We start from the raw sequence: 17,352 nt of genomic DNA on the forward strand, positions 1-17,352 counted from the left end.
TCTCTTTTCCGATGACCTTCCTGGCCACAATTGTAACAACCCTTGGTGTTTGCATGACACTCGCCAGGATGTATTTTTTGGCACTTGGAGCACTGAGATTATTCCACATAACCTGACCTATTATTGCTGTTATTAGTCTATGCTCTTTTGTCAGCGTCGGTCTGCTTATTATCAGGATGCTTTCTTTTCTGCCCATTATTGTTATGCTGGTTGTTGTTGTGGTTTTGACCATTCTGAGTCTAATTCTACTGCTTGGGTTCAGACTTGCTTGCCGCCTCCTTAATAACATTTGTTTGGAGCCTTTCCACCTCTATAGTCGTTTCCAGAACATCGGCGTAAGAAGTAGTTCCAGGATTTGCAAGCTTGACTCCTAACTCAATCTTGGCTCTGAGTCCCCTGGTGAACTTGATAACCCTCAAGTAGTCGGTTGGGACTAACTCTGGTGCAAACTTGGCTAGATGATCAAATTGTCGAGCATACTCGACTACTGTTAAATTTCCCTACTTCAAACTAGCAAACTCTTCCACCCTGGTAGAGATGACTACCGAGCTGTAGTACTTTTTGTCAAACAGCTCCACAAATTTGGCCCAAGTCATGGTGGTGATATCATGAGTCTGTTGTACCAAATCCCATCAGATTCTACCATCCTTTTTCAGTAGAAAGGAAACGCAGGATATGAGATCCATGTTGCCGAGTTTCATGTGTTCTTCAACCTCAAAGGGGTCGGTTGTCCCTTCAAAATTTGGAGCGTGTTGCTTATGGAAACGCTCGTAGAGTGGCTCTATGTACTGAGCTGGATAGGCACGTAGTTCACCATCGGTCATCCGCCATATGGATATCCTACATTCTGCCCTTGCTGGGGTGCTTGAGTCGTTGGCTGAGGCTGTGGTTGAGTTGTTAGCTGAGGTTGTGGTTGAGGTTGTTGTCGTTGTTGTTGTAGTAGTTATTCTACTTATTGCGGTAACCGGTTAATTTCAGCATTGTTGTCAACTGTAGGTGGTGCATTTCTATTGTCAGCATTGTTGTCAGCGCGTTCTTCTTCTTCGGACTGGAGGGGTCTCATGAGTCTCGTTGGCGGTGCTGAGGGAATTGACGTTTGTGTGTGCAGACCTTCGGAGCGACATCTTCAGCAAAGTTCTAATAGTTGAGAAAACACGTTAGAACTTACCCTAATAGTTTCTAAGGCAAAACTTAGTCTAAGCAAACATAACTTTGACCTATCAGTTATGATTTCTTATGAAATATTACGTAGGCCTTCTTTAAAAATTAGGTTGTGTTTCTATACTTAGACCATTAGGCCATCTTTATTATCTTCTAAGTCTGTTTCTAACCACCCTATATGACTTAATTCTCAGGCTCAAAACTTGTCGTTGTTCCAAAGTTAACCATATTGTGGGAGGGATAGGATCAGTAAAACCGTTCCCACTACTATGGTCACCTAAACTCTCAATACAGAACCCAATTCACTGATTTGTATCCACCCTCACTGAACTCAGTCATTATTTATTGAATTTATTCTAAATTAACTATGATTGTAAAAAAAAAAATCAAACTCATACATGCCATTCAAAAATAACAACTTTATTCATTTGGAAAAAGATTTTCACTTATTACAATAATAAATTCAAAATAAATAAAGAAACTATACTAATAATAATTAGGGTAAAATTTCTAAAAATCAGGATCTTCTACATCTGACCCTTCATCTAGCATATCATCAGTTATTTCCTCACAATCATAAGTATCATAAGCCTTGAAACTACCACGGGAAATATTCATTAGGATATTATGCTTTTGTTCATTGGTGAATTAAAACTCAAACCTATAGGTAAACCTAAGTATAAGAAAATAATATCTCATGGCTACCGGTAAATCATCTTCATCATCCATAGTCTCCCATAATTCTTCCAATTTTGAAACTACGGAAGGAAAATCCTTAAGCCTAATTACTAGGACATATTGTTCCACGGCTCTCATCATAATTTGCCTAGCTATTTGAAGGTGAACTATCTCCTTGTGAAATATGACCAAATCTTTTAGTGATTCTTTCGAGCACTCATATTTTATCCCTTGGCACTCTAACCCTTTTCAAGGCCTTAATGTCTTGGATATCTTGATAAGTCAAAGCTCCATTCATTTTGACTGAAAACATAATGACTAAAACATTAGCTATTAACATAAATATAATATTCATAACACAAACACTTACATTGTCGATTAGATTCGGAGCTTTTGTGTGTGTATCAAGAAGAACTTCATGCATATGAACCTGGCTCTGATACCAACTGTAATGACCTGACTAACTTAAAGACATCAGACCATTAATAACTACTATTTTCAAATACATGCATAAAATAATAGGACTTTATTATTAAAATCCAAAATACGGGATCCCATTGTTATTACATAAAATCATAAGAAAAACAAAAACCTTTAATTAATTGTTCAAACACCAAATGCGAGAAAACATAAATACATAATTAAAAAGACTCAAAACATAAACGTCATCCTCGATTGTTCCCATCAATCCATTCATTTAGTCCTCGCCCAATACACATGCCAAAGCTACCATGAATCCACCCCACCTTCCAAGCTTATTTTCCTAAACCATCTAAAAAAAAAGGAATGAGCTTAATGCCCAATAAGGAAAAACTACTAAAACATATCATAAATCATAAAACGTACGACGTAAAAACGTAAATCATCAAACATAAGACTACAATATTAATTAATGGCCATTAACTCATTACCGTAGTATGTGATAGAAACCAACTAGGTCATCTTGCTACTATTCGAGGTAGGTTTAAACACAATATAGTATATGATAAACCATCTAGGTCATCTTGCTACTATTCGAGGTAGGTTAAATCATAACTATAGTCTACAATAATGATAAAAATCTTGGGATTTGCTTATTTGCTATCTAAGCAACTACATTTCCTAAGCGACTACAACATAAAACATATATATATATATACTTACATACACATATGACACATAAACATAATCATAACACATAAAATCTAACCTATTTTCCTTACCAAAAATTGGGGTATTAGAGACAAGTGCGGGATTAGAAACTCCTAAAACCAAATAGTAAAAATTATAAGTTTCCTAACAAAAAAAATGAAGAGAAGATCTAACCCATCAAGATAAGAACTTACCGAAAACCTTAAGTTTCAAGAAAATCAAACACCTAACCAAAAGCCATCATAACAAGTTAGGATTTGGAAGAAAATTAAAAGAATAAGAGGAACTATAATGAACTAAACCGAAGGATAAAAGTACATTAGATAGCTTAGAACTTCGATCTACACCTCAATACCAAAATCACACTCTAGCTTACTTCCCAAGTGTTTAGAAAAGCTTAGATTAGAAAGCTTTTAACCCCAAAGCCCTAGTGTTTCTCTCTATAATGAACTTAGCAGCTTGAAGGCTCTAAAGAATACTTGAATGATGATGCAAATGGCTGAGTGAAAGGTCCTATTTATAGAGTTCAAGGAGTGAAACTAACTTCTTTTAAAATGAATAAATAATTGAATTTTCTGCTCAACAGATGCCCAAAACTCGGTCAAAAACATTCAAGAGCAAGTCCAAGTTGCTGAGGGTTATTTCTATCTCGGAATCCACAGATTTTCAAAAATGCCAATGGGAGCCGATATATCACCCCCTATTGGCGATATATCACCTGCCCCATTATCCAGAGCCTCCGTCGTTTCATTTATGCGAAGTCAACGTGTTTTCCGTATCAATCATGGGCGATATATTGGCCCCTATAACTATGATATATCGGCATAAGCTGATATATCAAACACATTTTTACACACTTTCAGCACACTTGAATTTGTTTAAACCACTTTGACTAAGTAAAACGTGATCGTAACAGCTGAGGGAAGGTCTAGACTTCCTAGGTTTATCCTTAATTAATTATTAATCTAAATTCCTTAAATCCTTAATAAACATGTATGTGACAAGTGTCACATTCTTATTTATTCTATCTAAACCTTAGGTTATAATAAATATTATTTCTAGGACCAACTATATTAATCATACTTTATATTAAAATTAATATTTCTAAACTATAGGCTAAACTTATAAAATCCATAACTATCTCTATGAGTTTCCAACTAAATCCTGGCTTGAACCAATAACCACAAAAACTTAAATACTAAGCTACTACTACAACTATCTAGCTAAGTAAAATTCTGAGACGCTACACTCCACTACGTCATTTTTTATTCCAGGCCACCAATATAACATCTTCAAGTCTTGATACATCTGCGTAGTCCCCGGGTGTAAAGAATAGGGATCAGTATGTGCCTCGTCAAGAAACTCTTTCTTAACTTCTAAATAACCTGGCACACATATTTGTTCCTTATATCTCACCGTTCCACAACTACTGAGAGTAAAATCTTTCCTATTCTCGTATGGGATTCCTTGTTTATACTTTTTATTTGTGGATCCTTCTTCTATCCTTCTTTAATTCTGTCTAACAAACTCAAATGTAGAGTTAAGTTTGCTAATCCCCCCACAATCAACTCTATACGTGCTCTATTTCTTCCATCAACTTGGCAGATATATTTCTTATAGCCACTACTTGCTCTTGGCTTCTACGACTTAGGGTGTCGGATACCACATTCGCCTTCCCCGGATGATACAAAATTTCACAGTCGTAGTCTAAGACTAATTCCAACCACCATCGTTGCTCATATTTAACTCCTTTTGAGTAAAGAAGTATTTAAAGCTCTTATGGTCTGTATAAATCTCACATTTCTCCCCATAAAGATAGTGTCGCCATATCTTTAGTGCAAACACTACAGCTGCCAATTCTATGTCATGTGTCGAGTAACGTTGCTCATACTCCTTCAGCTGTCTAGATGCATATGCGATCACTTTCTCTGCTTGCATCAAAACACAACCCAGTCCTTGTTTCGACGAGTCACAATACATTACAAACTTCTCGTTATCAGTAGGTAGACTTAATATAGCTGTCGTAATAAGTATATTCTTCAATTTCTGAAAGCTCTGCTCACATTCCTTAGTCCATACAAACTTTATGCGCTTTCTATTCAATTCTCTCAATTGCGTGGAAATCTTTGAAAATACCTCTACGAACTTCCAATAATATCTTGCCAACCCAAGTAAGCTTCTGACCTCTAAAGCATTCTTTGGTTGTGGTCAATCTTTTACAGCTTTAATCTTTACTGTGTCGACCTTTATACCATCCTTGCTAATGATGTGTCCTAAGAATGTCACTTGTGTTAGCCAAAATTCACACTTATTGAATTTTGTGTATAACTAGTGTTCCCTCCACCTTTGAAGTGTCAACTGTAGATGTTCTTTGTGTTCTTCTTTGGTTCTTGAATAGATTAGAATATCATCTATAAACACTATCATGAACTTATCCAAGTAGTCCTTGAAGACTTTGTTCATGAGTTCCATAAATGTCGCAGGGACATTGGTAAGTCCAAAAGACATCACCAAAAATTCATAATGGCCATACCTAGTACAGAATGTTGTCTTCAGAATATCCTTCTCCTTCACCCTTAACTGGTGGAATCCCGATCTCAAGTCTATCTTTGAGAACACTTCCTTTCCTTGAAGTTGATTAGAAAGATCGTCTATCCTTGGAAAAAGGGTATTTTTTTCTTGATGGTGGCCTTGTTAAGTTCCCTATAATTAATGCACATTCGCATTGATCTGTCCTTCTTCTGTATGAATAACACCGATGCTCCCCATAATGAGTAACTAGGTCCAATAAAACCTAGGTCAAGTAGTTCTTGCAATCAAACCTTTAACTCCTTCAGTTTTGCTAGCGCCATTCTATAAGGTGCTTTCGAGATTGGTGATGTTTTCGGTTCTAGTTCAATCGTGAAATAAATTTCTCGTTGTGGTGGCAATCCTGGTAACTCTTCCAGAAAAACATTCAAGTAATCACGTACAATCCTCGTGTCTTTTGGTCTATGCATTCTAGTTTCTACTGTGTTGAACACACTAGCCAAAAATCCCATGCATCCATGTTGTAACATCTTCCCAGCTTCCAATGTTGAAATGATTGGAATTCGTAGTCTCGTTGTTGTCCCCATGAATGAAAAAGGCTCCTCTCTGTTGAGCTTAAACACCACCATTTTATTCTTACAATTGATGGTAGTGTTTTACTTCTCCAGCCAATCCATCCCGAGGATTACATTGAAATAAGTCATACTCAGCTCAATCAAATGTACAAATAGCTCCCTACCATCTACCATCAAAGGCAAGGCACTAATCCACTTCCTAGATATTATCACCTCCCCGGTTGGTAATATAGTCCCAAACCCCTTAGCATGCATCTCATAAGGTATATTAAATCTATCTAGTATTCTCTTAGCAAAAAATGAATGAGTGGCACCATAATCAATTAAAACATGACAATCAATTCCAGTGATAAAAACCTTACCTGATACCAGGGAAGTGCTTGCTTCTACCTGAGGCTTGGTGAGAGCGAACGTGTTGGTGAGAGCGAACACACGTTCTGGAACCAAATTATCGTCCTTCTTATGCTGCTATTTGACCCATTCCTGACTCTTCTGTGGGCGGTTCCTCTTAATGTGTCCTTCCTTACCACAATTGTAACACACGTTTGCCCTACATTCACCATGGTGGTACTTCTTACACTTCTCACACTCTGGGTACTGTACCCATTCCTTGTTCCCAGAGCGATTCTTTCCTTTATTATCTCTGGCCCTTTTATCCTAGCTTGACTGCCCCGCATGATCATTTCCTTTCCTCTTCTGGTCATTGGAGTTATTATTCTAGGAGGCATTCTGTAATGCCCCACGTCACTATCGCTACTTCCCAGAATAACGACTAGCCCTGTAAACCAACACAAGTCTTTCCAACGTGCTTTGTCCTCACTCGCACGCTTCCTGGGAAAACTTCCCAGGAGGTCACTCATCATGAGACTACTCCAGGTCAAGCACGCTTAACTTTGGAGTTCTCAAGTGATGGGCTACCAAAAAGAAGATGCATCTTGTTGGCATAGGTAGTACCCGTCAATCCATTTAAGCCTTCTTCAACTGTGTAGTCCCATACCTGCACAATCTTAGAATCATCACACTTGACCTTCCCCAGGCGATGTGGGATTGCACAGCTTTTACCCGGTCTTTCCCCCTGCGGATCACGGGATACTGACTGTCACACATTCTTTCTCACCTCTCTCTTAGCAACATCTTCTTTCCAAAAAATTTATTCCATTCTCTTAGAAGTGAGGGCTCTTTCCAAAACTTGAGAATTTGTAGTGTTGCCCCCTACTGACACAATCTCTACGTCTCTGTCTATCATAGGCTTTAAGCCTCGAACAAACTGATCTACTCTGATTGTAGTACTTTTCATTAAATGCTTGTTGAAACTCTGCCCAGGTCATTGTAGTAACATCTCTTGCTTAGGAGATCACTTCCCACCAAATCCTTACATCATCTCTCAGCATGTAAGTTGCACACGCTACCCTCTCGTTTCCCTCAACTCGCATGAATTCCAAAATTGACCCCATCATACTCATCCATTGTTCACCCTTCCAGGGATCAGCACTCCCTTCAAACACTAGAGGGTGTTTCTTCCTAAACCTTTCATTCAATGGCTCAAAATGATTGCCAACTTCAGGAATATCTACAATCGGTGTTATGGGTTGTTGAATGACTCTCATTAATGGTGTTGGCTGAGCTTGTTGCTACCTCAGCTGTCTCAGTTCCCTTAATTCTTTAGCATGTTTTCTCATGTCTTCTTGCATGACCATAAACTGCACTTCCAACCTTCGGTAGGCAGTATGGAGATCTTCTTTGCGCCAATTTCCCCCTTCAACTGGTGGAGGGTTGCCATTGTGGTTAGCTCGCGTATTAGGTCTCACAACATGTGGATTTTCGAGGTTGCAATTAACCTCAGCATTCCTTCGTAGTGATCTTCTTGGAGGCATGATTTCAGTTCGTTCCTGAAACCAACAGCGTATCTTAGTGCAACTTTTCCAAATCAGGAACTAAAACATACTTTTAATCCACCAAACAACTAATCCCCATTTATTCATAAAGCCAAAATATCATGATACATCCATCATTCACAAAGCTCACAAACCAAAGTAAAGAAATAAATCAACTAAAACCCATCCGCATATAGCAAAACATCTACAACCACATTTTATGCACAGGAAAAGAACTTTTGAGCTTATTTAACAACTTTACAGAAATTCCTTGATCAAATGTGTAATGCCCTGGTTAACCAAGACCATTACATTGTGTATTTTAAATAGTGCAGGACTTGCTAATCAAGTCGCTTGGACATAAATGTGTTACTAATGTAATTAACAGATTAGGGTTAAAATATTTTGATCATAAAGTAGTTGTGTTTCATTAAAATGTAGGAGTTTGTACACGGGATCCCAAAAAGGTGTTTGCAAGGCAATTACAATCCTCAAAATAATTACAACTGAAGCCAACCTAAGTGGAAAATACAATTTGGCTCTAGTCCCTGTCAATCCCTCGGTCATGGCAGTTGAGTAGCTGCTGATGTACACACTGCCCCTAAAGCTCTCCAACTCACGGCTGGTCTAGCTTTCCCTTTCCCTTACCTGCACCACATAGCACCCATGAGCCAAGGCTCAGCAAGAAAATTTAATTCAATAAGCACAAATAAGCCACAGTATATGCACAGTAAACTTAGATCAATAAGTTCAATGAATAGCAAGATAAAAAAAAATAAGCTTAACAGTAATATTCAGCTCAACAAACACATAAACCAATCACATCAATCAATACAATTAGTTAATTGCAAACAACACTTCTGTTATTGTATAATGTCCAGGCTCGATGCCCTTAGGCCGAGTCCTCTGGTCTGATAGCCAATCCCGACACGCTTAGGCCGAGCTGCATTCTGCACGCTTGCTATCGGCCCCCGGCACCCTTAGGCTGGCCTTCAAAATAGATATAATCACAAATATGAATTGCACATCAAGCAATCAAAGGCAACCTATACAAGCATGCCTATCCATACATTCTCATATACAGATATATTTACAATCATAACATACTCGTTACCAGGGGTCTAAGCCCCATTCACAACTCGAGTGCATTTTTCTTACCTCGAGTCTCGAGCTGAAGGTGTGAGACGGTCCTGAGCACGATCGTCAATCCTGAGCCTTAACAATAACCCTATTCACAAAGCGATAATGAACGACCATTAAAACCTAAACCAATTAAAAGCTTTAGAATAACATACTAGCCTCCAGGACTTAGAATTCTACCAAACTAGATAGTAGGATCCTTTCCGAACCCTTAAACTTGGTTTCCCAAGCTTAAAACCCTGTTCTAGACCTTAACCCCTATTTGAGCCGCAAGCCAGCCCCTAAGGGTGGCAATGCGCTACAAGTTAGAGAGCCTTAGGGATCTTTTTAGGGGAACACGGGCCGCGGCGCGCCCTAGTTGAGTTGCGGGGCCTGGACAATTTCAAAGGCTCTTGAGCCTCCTAGTTCATACAGGTCGCGGCTCGAGGCCAAAGCCCAGAAATTCCCAACGTTTTTCTCGAACCAATTACTCAAAATCCCTCCAAATCAAAACCTAAACTTGATTTCTAGTCCATTTTGACCACATAATTTCATCAGCAACATAAAACCATCACAAAGCAACATAATTTCATCAGCAACATAAAACCATCACAAAGTAGTCATCAAAACCCCTTTAAACGCCCTCAAACACAAAATCAACACTAGAGTTTTAAACCTAGAAAACACGTAAACCATGGCTGGAATTCATCAAGAAACAAATTTAAGCTTACCTCAATTAAGATTTCGATCCCCCAATGAATTGCTCTATTTAATCACAGCTTCAATCCCCAGTCCTCAAGCTTCAAATCCACAGTTGCTGAACCAATTCTCCAAGAATTCCACTAAACTTCCAATGCACCCCAAAGGAGAGAGAGAGAGAACTGTTGAGAGATGTTCTGGTTATTTCCTAAGGTGTTTCTAAGTATATCCCCTAACATAAACACCAAAATGCCCCTAATGTTATCTCACCCCTTTATTTCTTTTAAGGGCAAACCCGTCATTTACCACAATTCCCACTAATCCACAAGTGGTCCTATAAATTTCCAATTAATCCCGACGTGCCCAACTAATCACCAAACATTTTTCTGTTAACCAATAAATCCTAAATTCACACTAAGTCCTCGAAATACCCCTAGGCTCACCCTGAGCCGGGTATTAGAACCGGTTGTGACTATTTCGCTAATCCACTCACTAGGATCGCTGAGTCGAATATTGCAAATATATCCACATAATAATGTGGTCTCAATCATTTAACACATATAATCACATTTCTTCCCCTCAACGGGCCAAAATTACAAATATGTCATTATTAACAAGAACGAGCCCACATGCATATTTAATACCCATAAACATGCATACATATATCCATATTATCATATAAATCATGTATGTCACGTAGTCAAAAATTTAATCAATCAATTTTACACACACACACACATATATATATATATATATCCAAGTATTCCCTCCCAGCACACTAATCAAGGCACTAAGTCATATTAACATTTTCGGGATGTTACAAAATGATTTGTTAGCCATTGCAAACCCTTGTTATCTTACGAAAGCCATAAGTGTACACTTGTACTTAACACCTTCCAAAGCTCTTTCTTGTATGCGCTTCCATACTGCTTGAAGTTCTTCCTGCATCCTTCTTAAGGAAATCGTATCTCTAAATACTTTGTACTTCTTCTTACAACTTAAAAGTCCTCATTCCCAGACCACGTCTTGAATGCGTTGATTGACCGTGAAAAAATGGTCCACTAACTTTTGGATGCTCCATTCCACAAAACGTTGCATTCTTACCTTCCTTGTCCTTCTTGCTCCGTTGAGTCTTGTTCAATCGAACCTTAGGGACTCTAAGCACACAAGCCATACTAGCTACTTTTTACATGCAGATAAGGCACTAAAACACATAAGGCAAACAATCACATCACCAAAAAAAAAACTCAAATAAAGCATACAATGTAATAAGTCGAGCTTGTCTTCAGCGGCGAAAGTACATGTAAGGATAGTCTGCAGGAAACAAAATCATTTCTCTGATACCAACTATAACACCCCAATTTCTTGAAGTGTTAACTGACTATTACAATAATTATTTTTTAAATAACAACACCCTTTTATATAAAATCCATTGTAAATAAAAAACCAAACGTTTAAAAGAATGAAACTCTAGAGTTTCGTAGTTATCATAAATAAAGTAAAATAAAAAAAACTTTTATTCCAATCAATAAAACTAAAACATCATTCCAAAATACTTAATAAATTTCCTTGGTAGGTCTGATCCCTTATGGTCGTTACATCCTTGACATGTACACCCTCCGCTAAAGGTCTCCAACTTATGGTGTTGTAACCACATCTTTGTCATTACCTGTAGTACAGAGTACCCATGAGCCAATGCCCAGCAAGAAAAGCTGTGTAGGACACAACCTCATAACCTTAACTAGGAATTTAATCAATAACAATAAAGACAAACATAACATAAAATGAAATATCGTAGCCCAAGTTCATTTGGACAAGTGCAGTGAGCACATTGTAACGTAAGCATGAAATTTCAACGTATCATAAGCATGAAATTTCGTAACATAGACATGCATTTTAAAATGTAAGCTTGTCACACAGTTATCACATATACATACAAAACACATAAACCATAATTACATGTAAGGTATTAAACATAATCATACTCTAGCATATTCATTCATTAACATTAACATATCATATACAACAAATTCTATCATAAAAGTACGTCAAGCGTACACCCTGTGTGCAAGTTTCCACACTTCATACCTCAAAAGCAACAACGATCCACACACCCTAACGCGTCTCTTCAAGTATCCTTAGCGAGCCTAAACATGACACATAACTTCAAAGTTTAAAACCTCAAACTGAACCAAACCATATTAAGATACACTCATATTATTTTTAAGGTTAAGTCATCCCATCAATATCCTTAAGAAAGTCTTAAAACTCTACTGCATAAAGCTCCAAAAGGTACAAACTTATATCTAAAGGGTGCATTAAAATCTCCAAATTTCATGTTTCTAGGCAACTGACGCAATCGCGCCAGTGCTTGGGTGCGGTTGCACTCACAAAGCGCTAGGGCTAACCAGCCAAGTAGTGCGGTCGCGCCAGAGCTGGGCACGGTCGAGCTAGGCTCTTTTTCTAGAAATCGCAGATGCGCTTTTTAAACTTAGGAATCGACGCCAATCGCAAAACTTCGACCCCAAATCATTAAATCAGGTATCCTAACATGTTTCTAACCCTTGGAATCCAGTTATAGTCAATCATAAACATTTAATCCACATTCATTAACCCAAATACATTTAAATTCCTCTAACATTATCAAAATTCTAGATCTACCATAACTTGAACAATCACAGTTCAAAGAGTTACCTTTCAAGTTCTTAGATTAAATCTTCAAAGTATTGCTGCCCTTGTACAATCCTTAGTCCATAAAACCCCCGCTCTCCTTTGAATCTCCAAGCCTCAAAATTCAAATAAAGAAGAATCTTCTTAGCCTGATACTCTATCGTGTACTGTTACTCTAAAGCGTCTGACTATCGTATGAAACTCTAAGCTAAATTTCCATTATTAGTTTTATTGGTAATTAATCTCATAAAACTAATTTACCATAGTATCCCTAACCTCTAATTTTTCCTTAATAATTACTTAAGCCCACTGTTGTAATTTCCATCAAAACTAATAGTTTTAACTTCTCATAATTACACTTTCTACCATAAAACTTATAATTCTACTTTGACCCTCGTAACTCCACTTCTATCACACTTTGGCCCATAATACTTGAAGAAACATATGTGTGGATTGTCTGACGGAATATATAAAATAATGTACACCATAATTCATGCATATTATAATTCATATAAATAAACACATAAGAACATACAATTTACCATAATACCCTGACCCAAGCCAGATTACCATAATACCCTTTCTAGTAGAAGCGGATATTACAATATATATGAGAAAAATTATTAGGTAGTGACTACTTATAGATACTTTTTAGTATTTTTAGTATATAAATAAGTTGCAACTCTAGTTTTTTTACATGATGTTGTATAATATAGTTACACGGAACATCCCACAAACTTTCAAGAAATTTTAAATAGTTTAAGATATCGAAATTTGTATTTAAACAATTTATTGCACACGTGCTTGTTTCAATATTTATACGCATGTGCAACAAGCTATTCGAATCATAATTTTGACATCTTAAATTATTTGGAATTTCTTGAAAATTTGTGCAAGGCCCCCTTTAAAAACATTATATATTGTCATGTAAAAAAAATAAAGTTACAATTTGTCAATATATCGAAAATACTAAAAATATTTATAGTTAGTGATTAAAAACAATCACTAATATAGTGTACATATATATATATATATGCCTACTAGCTAATAGTAATTAATTAATATTGTGGTCTTAGGCATAGTCTAATAATAATGTATATCTTCTCATAAAGAAAAGGTGACAAATTCGAATTCCGCTCCTCCAATGTAAAAAAAAACTAATTAATTAATGTTGTAATTTTTTGTTTAATCTTTGCAGTTAGCAGTGGCAAATCCAAAATGGCAAGTGATTCACAAGCTAAAATTGGCCAAGTTTGTTGACAAAATTGGAAAAGAGAGGATTTTCTTGACGGTAGGTGAAGCTGTAGAGGGATGTCTTGGATCTAAATTAGTGGCTAATTCTGAAATTATTAACTGTTAATTAGATTTAGATGCATGACCTGTAGTCCGTCACTCTATGAGTACTTATAATAGTTTCCAAAGCTACATATATGTCTAGCATTTTGTGGGGGATATATAATTATGATATGGTAGCTTTGAGTTTTGTCAGAAAAATATTGTAAAAATAATAATGAATAATAAAAGTAAAATAAAAGAAGGTGATTACAATATAATTTCAATGTATTATAGTCAACTAGATATTTTTAAGCATTTTTTTATCTACATAAATCATATCTTACTCAAAATAAAATTCAAAGGGGTCAAATTTTAACATCCACTAATAAAAAAAGTATTTTGTATAAATTTTTAATTGAAGCAAAAACATATTTGACGTTAGTTTAAAAAGAGACAACAAAAGACTTGACACCGCAACTAAGACTTTAGGTTTCAATTCTTAATTGACGCCTAAAGCTATTGACATCAGTTAGAAATTGATACCTACAATTATATACACCAATTTATAGTTGACACTAATTATATTTAAAATTATAGATAAATATATATAAACTAACATAAAAATTACAAAAATCTTTATCTTTGAAGTGTTTTGTCCTAAGCCCCATTTAACATTGACAACATTAGATTTCTTTCACAAATTTCTTATACAAAACACATTTCAAATACAAATTAAAATCAGATTTAACAATACAAAATAACAAATCAAAATAAAAATCCATATCTAAAATATAAAACTAAATCTAAGCACAATATGAAACTTAAACACAAAACAAAATCTAAAAATATCAAATTTAATCACAGAACCAAAAAAAACAAATATGATGAGAAAGGAGAGGGAGAACACCAAATTGAGCCCCGTTTAACCATGAACCTACATCGCCAAAGAGAGCCCATGGTCATCCTCGCATGGATGACAACACACGTAGCTGAGAGAGCTCTGGCACTACTACGCACAAACCCATGTTGCCAATGACCCGCGAGCCTCATACTGCGATCAAAGAAAGTCACGCCACCAAAGAGATTGCCCACAAGCCTTGTACCTGCATGAACCACATACATGCACCACTGAGAGACCCTGCCACAACTATGGCCACATATGTCATCGTTGATCTATAGAAAGAGAAAGAAAAGAGGGTGAGAGAAACATAAAAGGGTGAGTGGAAGACGTTATGGTGAGAAAGAGAGGGGGAATCTAGGAGACCCTGCTGTCGCGGCCTCTCGCGCCGTATCCTCCCTAGCCTCATCTGCCCAAAGATGCTCCTCGAGCAGCATCCTTATGCTGGGCTCCCTCGTGAAGGTCAGGTCCATCTCCACGTTGCTTTGCCACATAACATAGATGGTGTCCTCGACCATAATGTCAAGTTCCTTGGTCAGCTCCTCATTTTGATGCTCCATATCATCAATTTGATGCTTCAGATCCTCAACTTGAAGTTTTAGGCACTCGATGTCCTTGGCAGCCGCCTCGGCTCGCGAAGCTACTTACGCAACCTCTTCTCGGGCCTTGGTGGCCTCCGCCAACTGCTTGGAGAACTCCTCACAGGTGATTCAAATTTCCTCTCTAGTGGTTGCGAGATCTTCTGCAATCTTGCAGGTGGCATCATCCATGGCTTGGGTGCGGCCTGTCACGGACCGGCTATTTGGATAATCCAACTAGATGGAACGTGCGGCATTTGCAGACACTTCAAGCTAGCAAGTCAGCCTACAACACACACCTTCAGGCAAACAAACTCAGTGGTTAGCCACATACACATCGCGTACATGCAACGGGCAATAACGAAGTATGAGCAAGCACAAAGCAAGTCATTTCTGAGAACGTCCACACAACAAGGCAAGTGGCAAGCAGTGGCCCAACGAAGATAATAAACAAGTAACACATAAGCAACAAGGGAGCACACAGGGGCAAGTATGGATGAACATCGTTTTATTAATATATAGCCTTGATAGGGCAAGGGAGTACACAGCTTTGGCCCCTATCCTCCCTAAGTCACCAGGTCACCTCCCCCTAAGGAGCCTTCTAGGGATACAGGGTCTTCCCAGTAACATATATGATTTTTGTCTGGGAGACATATGCATAATTACAAAACTGCCACTACCCTATCCCATGAGGTTGCTTGGTGCAAGACTTGACTAATGATCAAGCACCAATGCATGCTCACTTACAAAATGGCCCCATGTGGGTGTGCCAAAGGGGTAGCACGCCATACTCTCCCCCACTCAATTCTTCAGCGTCCTCGACGAAGTAGCTTGTAGATCTTCAATCTTCTGCGTGAGCTTCTTCAAGTCTTCCACCCTCTCCCGGTTGATCTCGTCATCTGCGAGCCCCTTCCATTTTACAAGATACTCTTTATGCTTTTTACGGTCAATGGTGACCATCCTTTCTGCCAGGATTTCTTCAGGTTGACGCTTACTCCTTGGCTGAATGATGACTCCTCCTCTAGTTGACTGGTTGCGCTTTGGATTTGATGGATCTTCATGATATGACTTCAAGTTGTTGACGTGAAGGACCGGGTGTATCTTCATCCATGTTGGTAGGTCGACTTTGTAGGAACTTAGGCCAACTTTTGAGATGATTGAGACCGGACCCTCGTACTTGCGAACAAGTCTGATGTCTTTGTCCCCTGAGAATCTCAGTTGTTCGGGCATCATCTTGATTAACACTAAGTCACCTGCTTTGAACTCCAGTGGTCTGCGCTTCTGATCTGCCCACTTCGTCATTCTTCTTGATGCTTTTTCTAAATAAGCTTGGGCAATATCTGTCATTTTCTTCCTGTCTTTTGTGAAGTGAAAGGCTCACAGGTTCCAACCGCAGTATTTGTCCACTGTGTGGGGCAACAGTGGCTGCTGTCCATTAACAACTTCAAAATGGCTCTTATTCGATGAAGAACTCTTTTGAGAGTTGAAGCAAAATTGAGCTACATCGAGAAGTTGCGGCCAATTCTTCTGATTGGCATTGACAAAGTACCGCAAATACTCCTCCAACATCCTGTTGAATCTTTATGTCTGCCCATCTGTCTGTGGATGGTAGCTCGAGGATATGTTCAGTTGTGACCCCAAGAGACTAAATAGTTCAGACCAAAAGGTCCCAGTGAATCTTCCATCTCGGTCACTAACAATGTTCTGGGGCACTCCCCAATATTTGACAATATGCTTGAAGAATTCTCGGGCTGTCTTCTCTATCGAACAGTACTTCGACACCGAGATGAATGTTGCATACTTTGAGAATCTGTCCACGACCACCAAGATCGCACTTAAATCCCCTGTCTTCGATAGACTGGTTATAAAGTCAAGCGACACACTCTCCCATGGTCGGCTTGGGACTCGCAACGGCTCCAACAACCCAGGTGTCTTGTTACTATCGACCTTGTCTTGATGACATACGAGACAGGTTTTGGTGTACTCCACTACATCATCTCGCATTTGTGGCAAGTAGTATCCCTGCTTCAAAAGGGCATGTGTTCTTTGCCAACCTGGATGACCTGCCCACAAGGTGTCATGACACTCGCTTAGTAATGTCCTCTGCAAATCTCCAGCTTTCGGAACATACAAGCGACCCCCTTTGGCCCACAAAAGATCATTCT

At 38.2% G+C, this 17,352-nt stretch overlaps 1 protein-coding gene across 2 annotated transcripts in view; it reads left to right on the forward strand.

The window, feature by feature from the left end:
- Positions 1-13,989, forward strand: part of LOC133805217 (low affinity sulfate transporter 3-like) — a 33,793-nt gene extending 19,804 nt beyond the window's left edge. For both annotated transcript variants that reach the window (XM_062243341.1, XM_062243339.1), the window contains one exon: positions 13,635-13,989. In XM_062243341.1, coding sequence (XP_062099325.1) covers positions 13,635-13,696 — 62 coding nt within the window. In that variant the 3' untranslated portion in view covers positions 13,697-13,989. The remainder of the gene's footprint in view (positions 1-13,634) is intronic.
- Positions 13,990-17,352: the final 3,363 nt, after the last annotated feature.

The sequence above is a fragment of the Humulus lupulus genome, chromosome X, assembly GCF_963169125.1.
Source record: "Humulus lupulus chromosome X, drHumLupu1.1, whole genome shotgun sequence".
NCBI lineage: Eukaryota > Viridiplantae > Streptophyta > Magnoliopsida > Rosales > Cannabaceae > Humulus > Humulus lupulus.